General features: G+C 44.3%; 1 protein-coding gene across 1 annotated transcript in view; it reads right to left on the bottom strand.

Moving 5' to 3' along the window:
* The window catches only part of carmil1 (capping protein regulator and myosin 1 linker 1), a 39,233-nt gene that overhangs the window by 6,890 nt on the left and 12,329 nt on the right, over positions 1-20,014 (bottom strand). The window contains exons 3-26 of the mRNA XM_077006215.1: positions 14,405-14,455; positions 13,130-13,189; positions 12,224-12,345; positions 11,993-12,090; positions 11,829-11,899; positions 11,653-11,726; positions 10,898-10,973; positions 10,678-10,766; positions 9,764-9,858; positions 9,387-9,473; positions 5,073-5,176; positions 4,896-4,973; positions 4,682-4,758; positions 4,417-4,521; positions 3,355-3,424; positions 3,072-3,153; positions 2,857-2,956; positions 2,393-2,447; positions 2,016-2,188; positions 1,798-1,866; positions 1,618-1,711; positions 1,312-1,410; positions 1,098-1,226; positions 152-307 (exon numbers count right to left, since the gene is read on the bottom strand). Coding sequence (XP_076862330.1) covers positions 152-307; positions 1,098-1,226; positions 1,312-1,410; positions 1,618-1,711; positions 1,798-1,866; positions 2,016-2,188; positions 2,393-2,447; positions 2,857-2,956; positions 3,072-3,153; positions 3,355-3,424; positions 4,417-4,521; positions 4,682-4,758; positions 4,896-4,973; positions 5,073-5,176; positions 9,387-9,473; positions 9,764-9,858; positions 10,678-10,766; positions 10,898-10,973; positions 11,653-11,726; positions 11,829-11,899; positions 11,993-12,090; positions 12,224-12,345; positions 13,130-13,189; positions 14,405-14,455 — 2,214 coding nt within the window. The remainder of the gene's footprint in view (positions 1-151; positions 308-1,097; positions 1,227-1,311; positions 1,411-1,617; positions 1,712-1,797; positions 1,867-2,015; positions 2,189-2,392; positions 2,448-2,856; positions 2,957-3,071; positions 3,154-3,354; positions 3,425-4,416; positions 4,522-4,681; positions 4,759-4,895; positions 4,974-5,072; positions 5,177-9,386; positions 9,474-9,763; positions 9,859-10,677; positions 10,767-10,897; positions 10,974-11,652; positions 11,727-11,828; positions 11,900-11,992; positions 12,091-12,223; positions 12,346-13,129; positions 13,190-14,404; positions 14,456-20,014) is intronic.

The following is a 20,014-nucleotide window of genomic DNA, read 5'->3' on the forward strand; positions in this document are numbered from 1 at the left end:
CACACACACACACACACACACACACACACACACACACACGGTATCTGTATATGCCAGTATCTGGTATTTTGGTGGTGTTCCAACATAGCTGTGTTTGGTATATCTAAGGCATTTGAACAGAACTGCTGCAGTGGGGTTTGTTTCATCTGACCTGCAGCTGCTGGTCTATCACAGTGCTGATCTCCCCTGCCATCATCTGCAGCTTCTCCTGGATAGGCCCCGCCCATGGGCTCGGCCCACCCCCAGCTCCACCCTCCACACCACCCCCTTGCAACGAGGAGCGTAGGTAGTACATACTGGCCAACAGCTACACGGGAGACAAAGAGATGAAAAGTGTAAGTAACTGTGTGAGATGGTTTAAGAATGGTTTAAATTACTGATCCCAATGAGTGTGACATTTGTGTCTGCGTGTGTGTTTACATGTATGCCAGTGTGTGTGTGTGTGTGTGTGTGTATGTGTATGCCCGTGTGTGTGTGATTGTGTGTGTGTATGTGTATGCGTGTGTATGTGTATATGCCCGTGTGTGTGTGTGTGTGTATGATCGCATGTGTGTGTGTATGATCGCATGTGTGTGTGTGTGTGTGTGTGTGTGTGTGTGTGTGTATGATCGCATGTGTGTGTGTGTGTGTGTGATCGCATGTGTGTGTGTGTGTGTGTATGATCGCGTGTGTATGTGTGTGTGTGTGTATGATCGCATGTGTGTGTGTGTGTGTATGATCGCATGTGTGTGTGTGTGTGTATGATCGCATGTGTGTGTGTGTGTGTATGATCGCATGTGTGTGTGTGTGTGTGTATGTGTATGATCGCATGTGTGTGTGTGTGTGTGTATGTGTATGATCGCATGTGTGTGTGTGTGTGTGTGTGTGTGTGTGTGTGTATGTGTATGCGTGTGTGTGTGTATGATCACATGTGTGTGTGTGTGTGTGTGTGTGTGTATGATCACATGTGTGTTTGTGTGGGTGTGTGTGTGTGTGTGTGTGTGTGCGTATGTATGATCGCATGTGTGTGTGTGTGTATGATCACATGTGTGTGTGTGTGTGTGTGTGTGTGTGTGTGTGTATGATCGCACGTGTGTGTGTGTGTGTGAGAACTTCACTCTTTTTGAGTTCCGGGCGTCCTGTACTAGACGTTCTGCTGCTCTCATGTCCTCCTGAACGCTCGCACGCTCACTAAAGCGAAGAGAGTTCAGATGGTCCTGCACCTTTACACACAGCCTGCCAATCATCTACACACACACACACACACACACACACTTAGATGACCATGCAGTTTTACACACAATCATATGTGTGTGGTTGAGACACACTAACCTGCTGTGTAGTGGACGTGACAATTCCCTGCTGTAGTCTATAGGCCTGTTCTTGAAGGTATCTTCTCGTCTCATGGTTCCTTAATAGATACTGCTCCATCTGTATGTACACACACACACACGCGCGCACACGCACACACATGCACACGCACATGCACACGCGCACGCGCAAACACACACACACACACACATCAGTTACAGTTAGGCTATTGATCAAACCCAATCAGAATGCCACACTGCTCCTGCCCATTTGCACATTGATTGACAACAAGCATGAAACTAGGCACTTGTCCTCTTGACCTCTGACCTTCATGAGGGCATCCTCGGTTCTGTCTGGGCTGGATTTAAGAGCGACGGCAGCGTCCATGATGGGGACAGGCATGAAGCGGATGGTGTAGTTTCTGCACCACACACAACACCTTGATCACTATTTCTCACACACACACGCACGCACGCAAACACGCACACACACACACTCTTGACTCACTTCTCCAGAGCAGATGCCACGTCCTGCAGGCCCTGCACACTGACATTGTTCCTGTCCCAAAGTACAGTCCTAACACACACACACACACCAAACCATTATAATGAATTATACTATCATGGTTTTCTTTAATGTACATGTTTGTGCGCATTCAGCAAGTTTTATGTTATACAGTCTAGAATGTGTGTGTGTGTGTGTGTGTGTGTGTGTGTGTGCGTGACCTGAGTTTGGTGTTGATCTGCAGGGCTTTGGCCAACATCTTGGCCCCCATGTCCCCCATGCTGTTGCCACTAATATCCAGATGGGTGAGGGAGCTGTTCCCTCCCACAGCATTCAGGACCACGGACAGATCCGCCTTCAACTTAGAGTCAGCCAGAGAGAGAGAGCTTAGAGGCTAAACACACACACACACACACACACACACACACACACACACACACACACACACACACACACAATTAGTCAGTTAACCACATTACACTAGGGTTACATTAGAAAATGGTTTGACCAGTGTGGAGCTCGGCGTTTCCTGAGATGAAGTAACAGTGGTCCTGCAGTGGAAGGTGAGCTCAGGTGGAAAAGCACTCAAAGCACTCACCGATTCTTCCTCCTGGATCATATGAACCAAACAGCTCATCACCAGCCCTAGATTCCTGTGTATGAACACACACACACACACACACACACACACACACACACACGGCCCCCATGATAAAATGTGCTGAGCTGAGTTTTCACTGCTCATGGTGATGTGTTATATATGAGTTATATATGAGTAACAGCTGCACATGGGAAGGAAGGAACAGAGCATGTTCATATACCCAGAACTGCAAAATGAAATGATCAAGGGAGATGTGTGTGTATGTGTGTGTGTGAGAGAGAGAGAGAGAGAGAGAGAGAGAGAGAGAGAGAGAGAGAGAGAGAGAAAGAAAGAGAGAGAGTGCGAGAGAATATTCTGAATGTAAAGGCTCCTGGTCCAACCCTTCACCATAAACAGCAGTCTCCGTGTGTGTATGTGTGTGTGGTACTGTACTCTCTGAACACACCGCCTCTAAATCTCACTTGGATTTGATGTTGTTGAAGTTCTTGCCCAGCGACAGGTGTCTGATAGAACGATTCTTAGCCAGCCACACCAGCAGGGTGGTCAGATCAGAGTCTAAACCTGCAACAAAAATGCCCTCAACATGTCTCAACAGACTCCCAGTCTGTTTCTTATCAGGTGTATTGTAGGTTTAGTAGAAAATACAGTAAAATACAGCTTGCGTGTTTGTTCTGACCATTGTCTGATATATCCAGGCTGGAGATGTTGGGGATCTCAGCTATACAGCCCTCCAAAATCTGAGATCCAGCAGAACGCAGCTACACACACACACACACACACACACACACAAAATTTTGTGTGCATGATTGACCTTTTTGACCCATTTTGACCTGACACATGACCCATCAGTGTAAGGGCCACCAGGGTTTACCCACTTTGCAGTCATGTGAGAACTGAAGAAATAAAAAAATATAAAATGTGTGTTAAACTATTTAAAGTGTGTGTGTGCGTGCATTTACCTCACAGCTGCTCAGATCCAATGAGATATCTTTCAGGTTGGGGTTACTGGCCAGTCCAAGCAACATTGCTCTAAAAGAGTAAACACACACACACACACACACACACACACACACACACACACACACACACACACAGAGACAGAGATAGAGAGAAAGAGAGAGAGAGAAAGAGAGAGAGAAAGAAAGAAAAGTGGGTCAGTTCTGCAGGACCCTGGCAGGACTGTGATATGTTTGCATGAATAGCTGATTCGACAGGTATAACAGGGCTGTGAATCAGCATGTACCAGTATGTTATGTTACTTAAGTTGCCAATTTGTCAGTTGTGATTTACACCCCATTCAAGTTCATCCTCCACATTGAACCATCGGTGCAGTGAGAATACGAATACACACACACACACACACACACACACACACACACACACACTAGTAAACACTAGGGGGCTGTGGTAGACACACACACACACACACACACACACACACACACACACACACACACACACACACACACACACACACACACACATGTGAACACTAGAGGGCTGCCTCATAGCCTCGCTGGGACTTCTAACAAGGGTTTTGATTGGCTTGAGGCCTGGGGCAGCCATGGTCTAGTGGTCTTACTGATGTAATCCAAGCAACATCAAATATGTGGCTATAGTAGAGAGGAACGCTGGCTTACAATGAGGTTTAACCACACACCATACTCTCTTGCTGAAGACTACACATGCAGCTGTAAGATTTTATGGCCCTCACAATAAACCTAGACTAGGAGGGTATTAGTCAGACAAAGGGAGACTAGCTGTAATCTGGAGACTGCAAAGTTATGCATAATGAATAATGATGGCTAATGTGATTACTTTATGTTAGGGTGACCATAATTTCATTTGGGAAAACCAGGACAAGTTGGAGCGGGGGGGTGGGTGTTGCATGTTGCGTACTGACAGTCACGCTGTCTACATTCTGAGGTGCATGACCTAGGTCACCCTACTTTATGTAGATGAAGATTTGTTTACTGTGGTGTTTTCCTGTGTTCTTAGAGAAGGTGTCAGCTGCAACTCACTTGAGGGCCTCTGGGGGGAGCCTGGTGCCAGACAGGACGATGGTGTGGAGGGCCTGAGAACTGCTGAAGAAGTGCTTGAAGGAGGATGGTAGTTCCTTTCCCCTCCTGCAGGTGGTGCCGACACAAAGAGAACCACATGCTTCAACAGCTTCATTTTCTTAGTAGAAGTTTGTGTATTTGGGTATTGTGTGAAACAGGAAATGTGTTTGTGTGTGTGTGTGTGTGTGTGTGTGTGTGTGAGTGTGTGTATACACATCTTTCTCACTTGAGACTGAATACACTTTTGGACATGTTGAGAACATTAAGATGCTTCAGAGAGCCTCGAAATAATGAAGAACACACCTAAAATGAGAACACACACACAAACACACACACACACATATCCTGTTACACACCAAGTGCATAAACAACCTAAAATGCGGTGGTGCGATTGTGTTCGTCTGAGAGTGTGTGTCCCTGGGGGACAGGGGGACACAGACCAAGTCCAGGGAGCAGTCACTGTTGGACAAATCCAGAGTTTGCAGGCTGTTCGGCTGCCCCAAGAAGTTCCACAGGTTCTGCAGAGACAGATATGCTATGAGTGGGTGTGTGGGTGTGAGTGTGTGTGTGTGTGTGTGTGTGTGTGCATGCGCGCGGTGAACAGTTTGTGTGCATACAGGCAAGTCATCTCCCCTCAGTGTGTTCCCAGACAGGTCCAGGTGTGTGAGTGTGTTGAAGACAGTAGGGCTAGAACACAGAGACTGTGCCAGAATGTTCACACCTGAAACACACACACACACACACACACACACACACACACACACACACACACACACACACACACACACCTAATAAAAAAACAAAAATCTAAATGCTAAACAAATGTACTTGCTTTCCATATACAGTGACTCCAAGTAGTATTCAACCCCCTGCAGATGTTGCAGGTTTACACATTTGGAGATAACTTAGCCTTGTGACATTTAGACTGTAGATCAGCCTGGATGTGTGAAATGCACTGCAGCAAAAAAGGTTTTTTTTTGGTATTAAAATTTTAACATGGCAAACATGGTAAACAAAAATAAACAAAAACTCATTATGTAGAAAAAGACAGAAAACCATAGGAAGGCAGTCCCGACCACAGAAAAACAGTTCGAAAAATGAGAACGGATTGAGTAAGGCTTATGAGGTCCCTGTCAGAAGGAGTTTACAGAACAAATGTACAAAGGTCAAACATTCAATGACAATACAGTGAGATAATTAGTACACAGACATCACTACCTTCTAACCTCGATCACACCATCAACTAGAAGATATTCCGTGAAGTAATCCCAGATTCCCAGTTCTGAAGGTCCTGTACTCCTTATCCTAGATAACATGACCTCATATGAAGTGCTCTCACTCATTAGGGTTTTCCATTCTTGGAGTGTTGGACATGTGGGTGATTTCCAGTGTCTTAATAGGACTCTAGCAGCTGTGGTTATCCCCACCATCAGAACCGAATATACCTTTTTTGTTAATGTTGTGGTTTCTGTTTTACCTCCCAGAAGACACAAACAGGGGGATATTGGTAGGGCTATTCCCACCCATGTCTCCAAAAACTTCAACACATTACTCCAAAATAGTTTAACCATGGGGCATTCCCTCATTTCCAGCATGAACTATTGTTTGTTAAGCCGATCTTGAAGAGCCTACAGGGTGTCCAATAGTACAGATGAAAAATTTTATATTGTATAAATTTTCCTCTAGCCTCTTTGACGCAGTTGCCATTTTGTGCTATGATTTGATTCCAGGTATCTTTATTAATTTTGCACTTAAGGTCCCTTTGCCAGATTATTCTCAAATTATCCCATTTGCTAATTGAATAAACTGAGTTTTTATAAAATGTTGACGCCTTATAGTAAAGGGGGTTATCTAAGTAATCCACAATTGAATTGGTTAATCTTTCTGATTGAAACTTTTTATTTATTACAGATCCTTCACAGTGTGTATACCCCTGTTTAACCATCTTTTCCAAAACACTTTCTGCTTCCCGATCTTCACCTCAGGATTAAATCAAAGTGATTTGTACAGTTGGTTGTAATGGGAGATTTTGTACATCTTATGAACCTTTGCCCACATATCTTGAGAATGCCTAATGACTGGGTTTATGTCTGTGCCTTCACTTTTTAAGCATTGAGATAGCACACAAATCGGCTGGAATGGTGCTGCCAGGTTTTTCTCAATAGTAGCCCACGCTAAGCCAGACACTGTTCCTCTCCAATGGATAATTATCTTAGCCATCTCAAATGCCAAACTATAAAGCCTATCATCTTGGAGACCAAGTCCACCCTTTTCCTTGGGTGCACACATCTTACTCCATTTAAATCTGAGTTTCCTCCCTGCCCAAAGAAATTTTCTGATTACATTTTCATATTGTTTAAATATATGACCTGGCTTATTTATTGGTAACATCATAGATATATAGTTAAATTGTGGTGCAATTACCATTTTGATTACATTTATCTTTACCCAAAGACTCAGGTTTAACTTTCCCCATTTACCTAGATTTGTTTATATTTTTTGAAGAAGAGGCTCCAAGTGTAGTGCTGCCATCTCACCTAGCTCCGAGGTTAGTTTAATGCCCAGATAAGTCATACATTTAGGGATCCATCTAAAATTATATTGTTTTATTATTTGTGGGTAACAATGCCTAGATATAGGCATCGCCTCTGATTTGGTCCAATTAATTCGATAGCCAGAAATTTTAGAATACGTTTAGAATACGTTTCGATGGTGTCCATCAGTACAGGTAATGAATTTTCGGGGTCACTAGTCAAGAAGAGGATATCATCAGCATAAAGCATCAACTTATGCTCACTCCCCCCACCTTCCACACCTTTAATAGCTGGGTTTGCTCTTATGGCCACTGCCAGGGATTCCAACGCAATTGTAAACAATAAGGGTGACAAGGTGCATCCCTGTTGCATTCCCTTAGGAAGCTTAAAGAGAGGCGAGATAATACTGTTTGTCAAAACTGATGCTTTCGGGTTGTTGTATAATATTTTTATCCATTTTGCAAAGCCTGAACCAAAAGCAAATCTCAACAGGGCTGAGTGTAAAAAAATCCCACTCTACTCCATCAAATGCTTTCTCTGCGTCAAGTGAGACCGCCACCACTGGCGCCACATTAGAGGCGTTTTGCCATAAGTGCATAAGTCTTCTCAGACTATCATTAGAAGACCTACCCTTTATGAACCCCACTTGGTCTGTATGTATGATGTGTGGTAGGATTGCTTCCAGTCTTAGGGCCAGAACCTTAGCCAGTATCTTACTATCTACGTTGATGAGGCTGATTGGCCTGAAGTTAGCTGGATCTGTATCCCTTCCCTTCTTGGGTATCAGAGCAATGAGTGCCTCATTGAGGGACGGAGGGAGTGAGCCTCTTTGAATAGCCTTCTGAGAGACGTGAGTCAATATTGGAGTAATTATATCAATATATTGTTTATAGTACTCCACCGCAATGGTCTCCGTTCCAGGCCCGAAATGTACCTTTACTTTCAAAACGTCATGTCAACGCTCGTCTACAGTTTGCTCATGATCACTTGGAGGACTCTGAGGCAGACTGGTTCAAGGTCCTCTGGTCTGATGAGACCAAGATTGTGGTCTTTGGTGCCAATCAAACCCAGAACATTTGGAGACAGGATGGCACTGCATACGACCCCAAGAATATCAAGCATAGTGGTGGCAGCATCATGCTGTGGGGCTGCTTCTCAGCCAAGGGGCCTGGCCATCTGGTCCGCATCCACGGGAAGATAGATAGCACAGCCTACCTGGAGATTTTGGCTAAGAACCTCTGCTCCTCTATCAAGGATCTTAAGATGGGCTGTCATTTCATCTTCCAACAGGACAACGACCCCTAGCACACGGCCAAGAAAACCAAGGCCTGGTTTGTGAGGGAAAAAATCAAGGTGTTGCAGTGGTCTAGTCAGTCTCCTGACCTTAACCCAATTGAAAACTTGTGGAATGTGCTCAAGGTCAAAGTCCACATGAGGTGCTCAAAGAACCTAGATGACTTGGAGAAGATCTTCATGGAGGAGTGAGCCAAGATTACTGCAGAGACTTGTGCTGGCCTGATCAGGTCATATAAAAAACAATTAAAAGCTGTAATTGCAAATAAGGGGTTTTCAACAAAATATTAAACCGAGGGGTTGAATAATAATTGACCCTAATGTTTATGTTTAAAATGTATTATACTTTACCTGAGCAACTTGTATGTTAGGTTTGTATTATTCAAGCATCTGTTAATAAATGTTGCTCTTGTTCAAAGTTTGAAGGCTCTAACTTATTTGCAAGTTGTTAAATTCGCAAAATCTGCAGGGGGTTGAATACTACTTGGAGGCGCTGTACATATAGATTTACTCATACTATTTAAATGTTTTATTGTCACTGCACATAAACCTACAATTACTAAGTAAATTTTAATCTTATGATATGTTTCGCTTGTGCGCCTTTGGAAATGATAACCGCCATTTTTGAACGGAGAGGGATTTTTAGGAAGAGATGTTGGAGGGATTGGTTATCTCGGTTGTAAGGTGAGTTATGACCATTTTATTAGATTTATGATAATACCTGGTCCATGAACATTTCAACATGTACAGTGTGTTTTTTTTTTTTTTTTTTACAAACGGAACCCAGCTAGTTAGCTATAATTAAGAAATTAGGAAATGAAAATGCTGAGTTTGTAGGCACGTTGTGGTGCTAGCATTTAGCTACTGGGAGGTGGTAGCATTTACCTACTGGGAAGTCCCATCAAAATGAGGCAAGACCTGCTCTGAGCTGTTTTCATGTAATGCAACCAGCTAACATCACCATGGAGATGTAGCCAAAGCTCAAACTATGATAGCATAAACCCATATTTCTGAGAGGGAAGATCAGGTAGGGGAGTGTGTGTGTGTGTGTGTGTGTGTGTGTGTGTGTGTATATGTGTGTGTGTAGGATCTGTCTCTGCTCACCTTTAACAGAGAGGGAGTTTTTGGAGAGGTTAAGAACTTTCAGACCAGATGGAAGTTTTCCTAATGGAGAGCTGAGAAATGCAATGCCTGAGAAACACATAATAACACAAACATATAACAACAGAAATAACTAATAATAGAAACACAGGGATTTATTATAACCAAAATATAATTAATTAATAATAGAACCATTTTATTTTTTCATTATTTTTCATTATTATTATTATTATTATTGTTATTATTATATTCATTATATTCATCATTATCAACAATGTATCTGCACAAACTTGTAAGTACAAAATGTGAAAAATGTGAATGACATTAAAAAGCAGGTGTGTGTGTGTGTGTGTGTGTGTATGTGTGTGTGTGTGCGCTACCTTTATCCTCCAGTGAGTTGTTGGCTAGGTTGAGTGTGTGAAGTGCTGAGAGTGTGTTCTGGCTCAAAGCACTGGACAACTTCTGTGCAAAATCACTAAGATGATGCACACACGCACGCACGCACAAACACACACACACACACACACTACAATTAGACACACACATATTCACCCTGATTTCTAAAAGCTGCACATGGAAACATTTAAACCACAGTTACTGATCAGCTTCATCTATGGTGAACGTGCGATATGATTTTAATTTTGGCTCTTTGATACCAGTTTGATTGGGCTTCTCGGCCACCATAGAGCTGTGTGTGTGTGTGGAAGGGCGGGAACAACCCCTCCCACCTGCACTTTTTGGTTTCATTCTGTTCTTTCTGATCAGGACTGTTTTCCCCTATATTTCCATCTTCACTAGCCTGTTGAACATTTTCCCTCTATTGGCTCAGTAGACCGTTAGACTGTGAATCATACATGACCCAAATGTGTTCTGATGGCGTTTCATGAGGCTAGCAAGGATTTATCAACTGTGTTTTAATAGCTGGTAGTTTGTGTGTCACGTTTCATGAGCAGAGTGGTCTGAATGCTCGGAGTAGTTTGGATATGCAGAGCAGGTCTGATACACAAGAACCACTGTGTCTGAAGTCCACATGAATCTGGAGATATACTCAGTAGATAAAATCATGATGATGATTTATGACCCAGACATGCACTTGGTTTTACAAGCACCCTTAGGGTGTTTTAAACTGATTTGTTCAGATTATTATTTATTTATTATTTAACTTATTTAATTGTATTTTTTGTTGTATGGAGTCCTTGAATGCCTATTAAGGTGCCTTCAAAATACAATTATTATTATTGTTATTATTATTATTATTGTGTGCATGTGTGTGTGAATGCATGTTGCTGCTTACGCTTTGAGTCCTGTATTCTCCAGAACCAGCTCCTCCAATCTGCTCGACCGAGCGACGACTTTCAAGATCTGATCACACAAATCTGTTGACTACACACACACACACACACACACACACACACACACACACACACACACACACACACACACACACCCAACCATGCATAAGTATAAAACAAATTAACAAATTGAACATATTGTGAAAGAAAATTGAAATGTACCAGTTTATAGTCCTGGAGGGAGAGTTTGGTGAACCACTGGTTGTACTCTAGTGCTGCCACAATAGCCAGCAGGTCCCTCAACAAAGACAAGAACAGGAACAGCTGACCAACACCACACAGAACACATGTACACCGCGACACACTGTTCAGGTCCCTCAACACAGAACACATGTACACCCCGACACACTGTTCAGGTCCCTCAACACAGAACACATGTACACCCCGACACACTGTTCAGTTCCCTCAACACAGAACACATGTATACCCAGGGCTCTCAAGTCTCACGCATTGACCGTCTTCACACGCTCACACGCCACACTTCCGATTTCACACGGCGAGAAAAAAAAAATCTAGTTTATTTACCTCCGATCCATATCGCCCTCCACTGGCGATCGATCGCGATATAAACCCCCCCCCCCCCCCCCCCGCTCAACAATTAACGTTTGCCACCCCCCCTCAACAACTCTCACACACTGACATGAATCCAAAACTTGAGAGCCCTGTGTATACCCAAACACACTGTTCAGTTCCTTCAACACAGAACACATGTATACCCCAACACACTGTTCGGGTCCCTCAACACAGACAAGGAGAACAGGAACAGCTGATCAACACCACACAGAACACATGTACACCCCGACACACTGTTCAGGTCCCTCAACACAGAACACATGTACACCTCAACACACTGTTCAGGTCCGTCAACACAGACAAGGAAAACAGGAACAGCCAATCAACACCACTTTGTCAGCTACCTGTTGTCCAGGTGGATAAAGTCCTGCAAGTTGAGTTCCCGTGTGTCCTGCGATAGGTAGATGGTGTCTACATCCTGGACACAAACAGATGGAGAAAGAGATGAAGAGAGGAGAGGGAGTAGTGAGTAAAAGTAGAGAGACAGGACACACACACACACACACACACACACACACACCCACTGCACTTCCTCTCTAAACGGGAGTCCCAGCTGATCGCACACACACCAGTACATACGGGAGAAGGCACCTACAGCAAGAGGCGGGACAAGAGAAGACAGTCAGTACACTGAACAGGTGTCACTGTAAGTCTGTGTGTGTAGGTGTGTGTGTATGTGTGTACCACAGGGCCCCATATCAGAGGATGGGTTATTATCCCACAGAGCCTGCAGATTGGCCATCCTCTCAACAGGCTTTAGAAATAACTTCTTCATCACCCTCCTACAACACACAGACACACACGGTAAAACAAGGAAGAAATGGAAAGGGGAAAGACAAAGAAACAGAGTAAAACATACAGACAGACATTGAGGCAGACAGATAATCAGATAATGAGTTAGTAAGGTTGTCGTACACAGGGCTCAGTCCTGGGCAGTGTTCCTGTATGCAGGCCCCTATCTGAGCAATCACTTCATCCACCTCCTCATTAGAGCTCAGCTTCAAACACAGTTGACCTTTGTCGTAGTCCAGTGTCAACTACACAGACACAAAAACACACAAACAGGGTGGTTTTGCGCAATAAAAACTTTATCTTCGTGTCTTGCTTTACTATCATTATGCATAACCATTGAAGGTTAAGTTATCCTGGCTTTTGGGAGCACAACTGGAATAAATTGGACGGGTCCTAGAATTGAACCTTGAGGGACTCAAAAACAAAAGTTGACAGGTTGCAAGTCCACCATAATATTCACAGCCACACTGAATTTGAAACCAATTTAAAAGTTTTGTAACAAATGAGGGAATATTGTTTCATCAAAACACAAAAGAAGCAGTATAGATATGTTACATACATGATGCATTCTAAGATCATTACGAATTTTAAGAATTGATGTGCATGTAACAAGGAGAACTTGATTACAGGACCACAGTTCAGGTGCTTGAATTGGCATCAGACAACTGAACACAAACCACCTTTCCATTATGTTTGGAAGAGAATAGTTGAAATTGGTCTATAGATACTGAGAATAGAGAGATCAAAATGATTTTCGTGTATCGTTTGTTGAGCCTGGCGGTTTGGGTCTCGTTTGGCCCTGTATTACTATATGTGCTAGACTGTAGACTGCTTGCTGATCTGAGAAGTGTCCTGTCTGTGCAGTAACAGACACTCGTCTTCTTTCATCAGAGGTATTGAGAGAGATGCACATGCGCGCACACACACACACACACACACACACACACACACACACACACACACACACACACACACACACACACACACACACACACACACACACACACACACACACAGACACACACCTACCTGGTTGGGATTGATGCTGCTGACTGCTTGAATGTCAAAGAGACTGAAGGTTTGCTCTGTCTGGAGGGTTAGAGAGGGTTAGTTTGAGGGCCAAAACTGGGCGGTTCATGTATGATACCATTTAAGATCCAGAAAGGCAACTGACACTTATTACATCAACCCAGGGAGTCTGAGGAGCTGGATCAGGTGTATTAGAGGATAGAAAACACAGACACACAGAGAGAGTGGGGGCCCCAAACACAGCACAGACACACACAGAGTGGGGGGCCCAAACACAGTACAGACACACACACAGAGTGGGGGCCCAAAACACAGTATAGACACACACACAGAGTGGGGGCCCCAAACACAGCACAGACACACACAGAGTGGGGGCCCCAAACACAGTACAGACACACACAGAGTGGGGGCCCAAAACACAGTAGACACACACACAGAGTGGGGGCCCCAAACACAGTTCAGGCACACACAGAGTGGGGGCCCCAAACACAGTTCAGGCACACAGAATTTGGGGCCCCCAAACACAGTACAGACACACAGAGAGTGGGGGGGGGTCTTTGCTCTGGTGTACAAGCTGGAGGATGTGAAATACAGACTGGAGGACAGGAAAAGTGCTGAATACATTGGAAGCATACACTCACATACTCACACACACACAGCTGAAAGGATGGTAAAAAAAAATCTACTTAATCCAAGAACCTCTCTTCCTGTCTGGCTCTGTGTGTATGTGTGTGTGGTTGAAAGAGAGAGAGAAACCCAGTTAAGACCAGCTGTTCAGGGCTGGCATTCTTCTCCAAGTTCATGGGAAAAATATTTGGGAGGCTGGACATAGACACTCAGACACACACCTGGCACATTCTCTCCCTCTCCCTCTCCCTCTCTCTCTCTCTCTCTCTCTCTCACACACACACACACACACACACACACACGCATACAACACAACAGATATAACAGATATGAAAACAAAAGAGAGAGAGCGAGAGTTATTGAGTAATACAGAAATTTCTGAAATCATCTGGTAAGTAACAGGCTAAAGCATGTCTGGAAATTCAACGTGCACCCCCCCCACCCCCACACACATATATGCATGCACGCACACACACACACACCTCATAGACATACCCAGATTACCCAGTATTTTTTGCCAGAGGTTACAAAATTCTGACTTGCTCACGAGTGAGGATTAAACGTAGACACACCAGCAATAAGACACACAAACATGCATGTGCATGCACACACCCATGCATATACAAACACACACACACACAAACTCACCCTGGCAGGGACTCGGGTGGTCAGCAGAAAAGCACGATGGGGAGCTAGAGCCTGAGGAGAGAACAGGGACCCATTACAGCACGACACCAGGGGGACCATTTCAAAACGCAACACCATTCAGCTGAGAAAAACAAACCAGCAGGTTAAAATGGTTCAAAGCATTAGACGATTTCATGAGGTTATTTTAGTGCCTCTGTTGGCTGGCCCGTGGTTAACCCGCCTCAATCTCAGCACTGCTCTGTAGGGGAGAGGTGCACGACTCACACACAGAGCCACAGAAATGTGAAACTTACATTGGAACTGCCTCAGTTTGCCTTCCATACCCCTAAATAATGACTGTGGCTACATCCCTACCACTGTTGACTATAGTTCGCTAGCTAATGTAGCTACAGGTAGCCAAACATAATTTACAGGTGACTGTAACATCATTTACATACCCGTCTGAATTGAATTGTGCCAGATTAATTAGCCAATGATCTGTCCCACCCCATTAGCCAATCCGAACAGCCTCATTAGAGGTGGAACCTCCCAAAGCATGATGTGTGTGAAAGAGTTTTGAGGAATGAGACAGTTTGTGTGTGTGCGTGAATAACCAGAGGGTGAAAAACTGTGAGACAGATTCAGAGTCTGTGTGTGTAAGAGAGAGAGAGAGAGAGAGAGAGAGAGAGAGAGAGAGAGAGAGAGAGAGAGAGAGAGAGAGAGAGAGAGAGAGAGAGAGAGAGAGAGAGAGAGAGATGCATGGCTAGGGTTACACTGTTGAATTTCCTGAATAATGATCCTCAACAGTTTCTTCTTTCTCTTTCAGTGTCTCTGTTCTCTCCTCCCCCGTGTCTCTGTAGTACTTTGTGTCAATATTCTGAAAAATATTGCTTTTTCCCAGGCATGTCCAGACTGGGGTAAGAGATCTTGTCCTGAATCCTTGACTTGTGGGCTTCAACAAAGCACCATAGGAGCAAACAGCTTAATTTAAATCCTGGACCGCATCACTACAATAGGTTAGGTAAACACACAAGTACAGTATTGTATGGTGCAATGCTGTCTATTATAATTAATCATCAACCTTACCAGTTGCGGCTTTGAGGAGCTGACAATGACGTGCAGTGGCAGACAGGGGGTGCTGTAATGAAGCTGCTATATGACTGTTATGGTTGTATTTCATGGATGGTTGTGTTCTGAGTAAATAAAGACCATGATCTGTGGTTCCTCATTGTGATGTGAGGTTAAACTTCTCAACTGAACGAGAGACACTAGCACTGCTGTGGGGACAGTGGAAGTGAGAGGCGCTGACGGGATGGGCAGGACTTTATGAGCTATGAAGCAAGACATTCTGCTTTACCAAGCAATGAATACTGCATTTGACCTTTACTTACACTGGGCCAAATAAATATTTTTTAAAAGCTCAGAGACAGTGACATACATGAAATGAGACATGTCTAATTTGATTTTGTAACGCTGGGGTGGTTACGTGGTCAGGGGGCGGACGCACTGGCGCTGGAGAGCGGGACTCAAGACTACTGGCAGTAGCCATACTGGCTAACTGCATAGAGTTTGCTCGGAGCACTCTACTCTGGCGTGGCATTCTACACACTACTAAATACTCAGAAGAACACAACACAGAACCATATGGAATCAAAAACAACTATATTTACAAGGTGTAGATAACGACGAACATATCAAAACATAACAAGAGGCAATACAGAGATACTGAAGCTAAAACACGAAACATAAACAGAACAGACAAAAACGAAGACCATAAGAACACGTAGGCTACGATACTAAACACAAACTCTCAGGACCACGCACAGCTAGAACATAACATAAGGACAACGTGACTAAACCGACACTAACCACAACACCAGGCAAACTTAAACACAACGACTGGAAACTAAACGAAACTGAAACACGCCTTACACACGTAACTTGAACGACGTACACACAACAAACTTTAACAAGGAGAACGACACCAAAAGCAAAGCACGAGAGAGACCTAGAATCATAAACTCAAAAACTGAAGGTAAGCAAGACTAGAGGGATACATACAAACAGAAGTACAGGCAAGACTTATCCATAAGCATACGAACATAAGCAAAACATACCACTTCGACACGGAAGCACACGCAAAACCTAAACTACCTATAAACATACAAACAGAAGTACTCGCAAGAGTCAGAATGAAACATAAACCACGGCAATACAAACTCGGACTTAAACATGGTGTAGCCGGCAGTCCCCCTCCTGGCCGCTAGGGTGCGCTTTGCCCAGCCAGTAGTAGATGGCTAACCGGAATGTAGAGCCTCAGTCTTGTATTGTACTGTGTGAAGGTAAGATGTGAAGAGAAACATCCAACTAAATGTAATGGTTTAAATAAACCATCCGTCTTCAGACATCTTTATTATTATGTTCTAAAGCTGTTTTGGTTCGATATAAAAGATCATATTGTTGATTTGAAGACGTTTTGTATGGTATGTTTTAGTGCATTACATTGAAAGTGTAGCGCCAAGAGTCGTCACGTACAGCCACAGTGCTAATTCGCTAACGTTCGTTATTCATGTTCCAGGGTAAAAAACATTGCTGTATGGTTTTATATTGAAAATTTGTAGTTCTGTGCAGTATTCTTGTGGTTAGTGAGCAGTCGGTGACGATATGCATCTAGTGAGAATTCTGTAGTAAAAGCAGTCTTGTATTGTACTGTGTGAAGGTGCCAGAGAGAAGTGATGCTGCATTATTGCTGTATGAAGAGAGAGATCGTCGGGTAATAAAACCGCTGCGACTGCACGGCGATTGAAAAGAATACTTCTGGTGTCCAGTCTCCCTTCTTTTCCCCTACGACAACCAAAAAAAATACACAACGCAGAGCCAGCGGGAAACTCAAGGCGGACTGAGTGCGTGGTGGTTAAGCGCAGGACACAACGGGTTACATCTTTGGTGCCGTGACAACCCGGATCGCAGTCAGCAGTCACAAATTTGGTTTCTATATCCTTTGAACTGATATCTGTTATTGGTTTTGAATAAAACAAAAAAATAATAATTTTGTGTATATATATATATATATATATATATATATATATATATATATATATATATATATATATATATACATATAATACTAATAATAATCGTTTTTAGTACAGTGGTTGTGATCCTGTATCTAGAAATAGATGATGTGCTTGTGATTTAACTGGTAAGCCCATAAATATTTGGGTGCATTATGCTAGATGGTGGCAGTTGTAGTAGCACTTGTATGCTGAAGTTCGTATAGGCTACTGGTCTGAAAAAAATTATTCTTTTTTTTTTTTTTTTCTTCAATTGATTTTATTTATTTATTTTTTGTCGCAAAGCACATACACTGTTTATACACACATATGTATAATATATATATATATATATATATATATATATATAAGCACCCTGCTGTACAAAGTTAACTCCCCCAAGCTTAATCAGCAAAACAAATGGCTAGTGGTGGCACCCCTCACCGACCAACCTCAGTGAGACAGCGGCTTGTCTCTGAAACCCCATGGCTTTCTGTCAGACATGACGCGGCCCAGTCACACTCAGGTAGCCCCAGGTATGACGAAGCAGTGTGCATCGTAGAGGGTGTAGCACCCGAGCCTGTTAACCGGCCCAGCCAGCCTCACACGCCTCACACCAGCCCTAACCCACCAGCGAGCTCAGCCGTTCAAAACTTATTTGATGCCCACATTCCTGCTACTGCCCCATTGCCTCATTACAATCCACCAGTCCAAACGTTCCAGTATAGCCATCAACATGGGCCCACCCCAGATGAGTACCCAGGGCATCCAGCTGCCCACCAGACCTACTACTCCCCTCCGGCTGTGCCCCATGCTGCTCATCTGGTGACAGCTCCTAGTCAGCAGCAGGCCTACTTCGCATCTCCTCACTACTCCAACCAGGCTCAAGCACTACACGCCCCCCCAGCTAATTATCTACCAACCCCAACCACAGTACCTGGGTTGAGGTTCCCAGCACACGTCCCTGGTAGGCCAACCCTAGCATGCGGGTTCACCCAGACACACCAAATAAAGAATGTCCAGGTGTTCAGTGGAAATGTGGAGTGCAAGATTTTGGTGGATGACTGGATAAGAGACATGCAGTATCTGCTGAATGCTGGAGGCCTTACGCCGGACATTGACTTTGCTACAGTGGTTCGACATTTAAGTGGTGAAGCCAGGAAGCTGGTTTTGAACTTGCCCACAGATGAGCGATCTCCGAGGAGAGCATTTGAGGAACTGAGGGCAGAATATGGTGATATTCAGTCGTCACTTGACCCACTTGCGGACTTCTATGAAAGATCGCAGAAGCCAGGTGAGACCGCATGCTCGTATGCCATTGCCCTAGAGTCCATTCTTTGCACGGTGGAAGAAACACAAAATGGCGGTTACCCCTTTGCTGACAGGGATGGAAAGTTAACTCGTCAATTCCTGAGAGGATTACATGATGAGGAAGTGTACATGCGTATTTCCCCAATGAAACCCAGACTCATGAGTTTTCGGGAACTCCAGTCTGAACTGCGCCTCCTAGCCAGGGAATCAAGAAAATCCCTCTCTCAGCCGAGAGTAAAAAGGCCAATTAACCAAGTCCATGTAGCAAACGCAGTAAGTGAGCAAAATCATAAACCAGAGTATGTGAGAAAGCGGGATGCTGATCTAGCTGAGTTGACGGCTTTGGTAAAAAAACTGGCCCTGACACAGGAGGAGCATATTACCAGAATGGCGGCATTGGAGTCAAAAATTGCTGCCACTCCCCATCCATCTAGTGCAGTGGCACCGAAGACTGGTGACAAGGCAGCCTTAGTGTGCTTCCGCTGTGGCGAAGCAGGGCATGTGGCTAGAGTGTGTAGAGCAGTGCTGACCAGTGATGACCAGCCTCAGGTAGGAAGACAAGCTAGCCAACAGTTAAACGCCTAGAGCCCGTGGTTGTAGGGGAGACTGCGGGCATGGTTCATGAGTCCCCCAAAGACAAGGAACATTCACATGCTACTCCACTAATTGGCCCAACGAATGAAGGCAATGTCAGAGTGAATGGGATGATGTGCAGAGCCCTGATTGATTCAGGGTCACAAGTGACCACAATTACTGATGAGTTCTGGCACAGACATCCAGAATTACGCTCCCAAACGCCCCATCCGACGGACATTCCCATAGAGGGTGCTGGGGGCCAACGGGTGCCTCACTTGGGCATCTTGCATATCAACCTCTCGTTCCTGGAGAGGTCATACAAGGGAGTACCGGCCTTTGTCGTCCCAGTCTGCAGCTATAGAGCCTCAGTCCCGCTGCTGATAGGCACAAATATAATACGGGCTTCACAAGAACACCTGAAATCTGAATTTGGTAGGCAATACCTGTCAGTTGTACAGCAGTCTCATCCTGAGTGGTACTCTGCCCTTGTGGAGATGGAGGGAGCAGAATCAGAGGAAGGGACTGGTAAGGTGGGGCCGGTGAAGTATATTGGACAGAGGGCAAAGGTCATTCCTGCGGGGAAAGAAGTTAATGTGATCGGTAGAGTCTTTGGGGGCCCTAAAAGACGGGAATACACTGCTCTTGTTGAGGGGTTATCTCCCCTAAGGCTCCCTGATGGCCTAGCTGTCGC

Source organism: Brachyhypopomus gauderio, chromosome 5 (assembly GCF_052324685.1).
Source record: "Brachyhypopomus gauderio isolate BG-103 chromosome 5, BGAUD_0.2, whole genome shotgun sequence".
Lineage (NCBI taxonomy): Eukaryota > Metazoa > Chordata > Actinopteri > Gymnotiformes > Hypopomidae > Brachyhypopomus > Brachyhypopomus gauderio.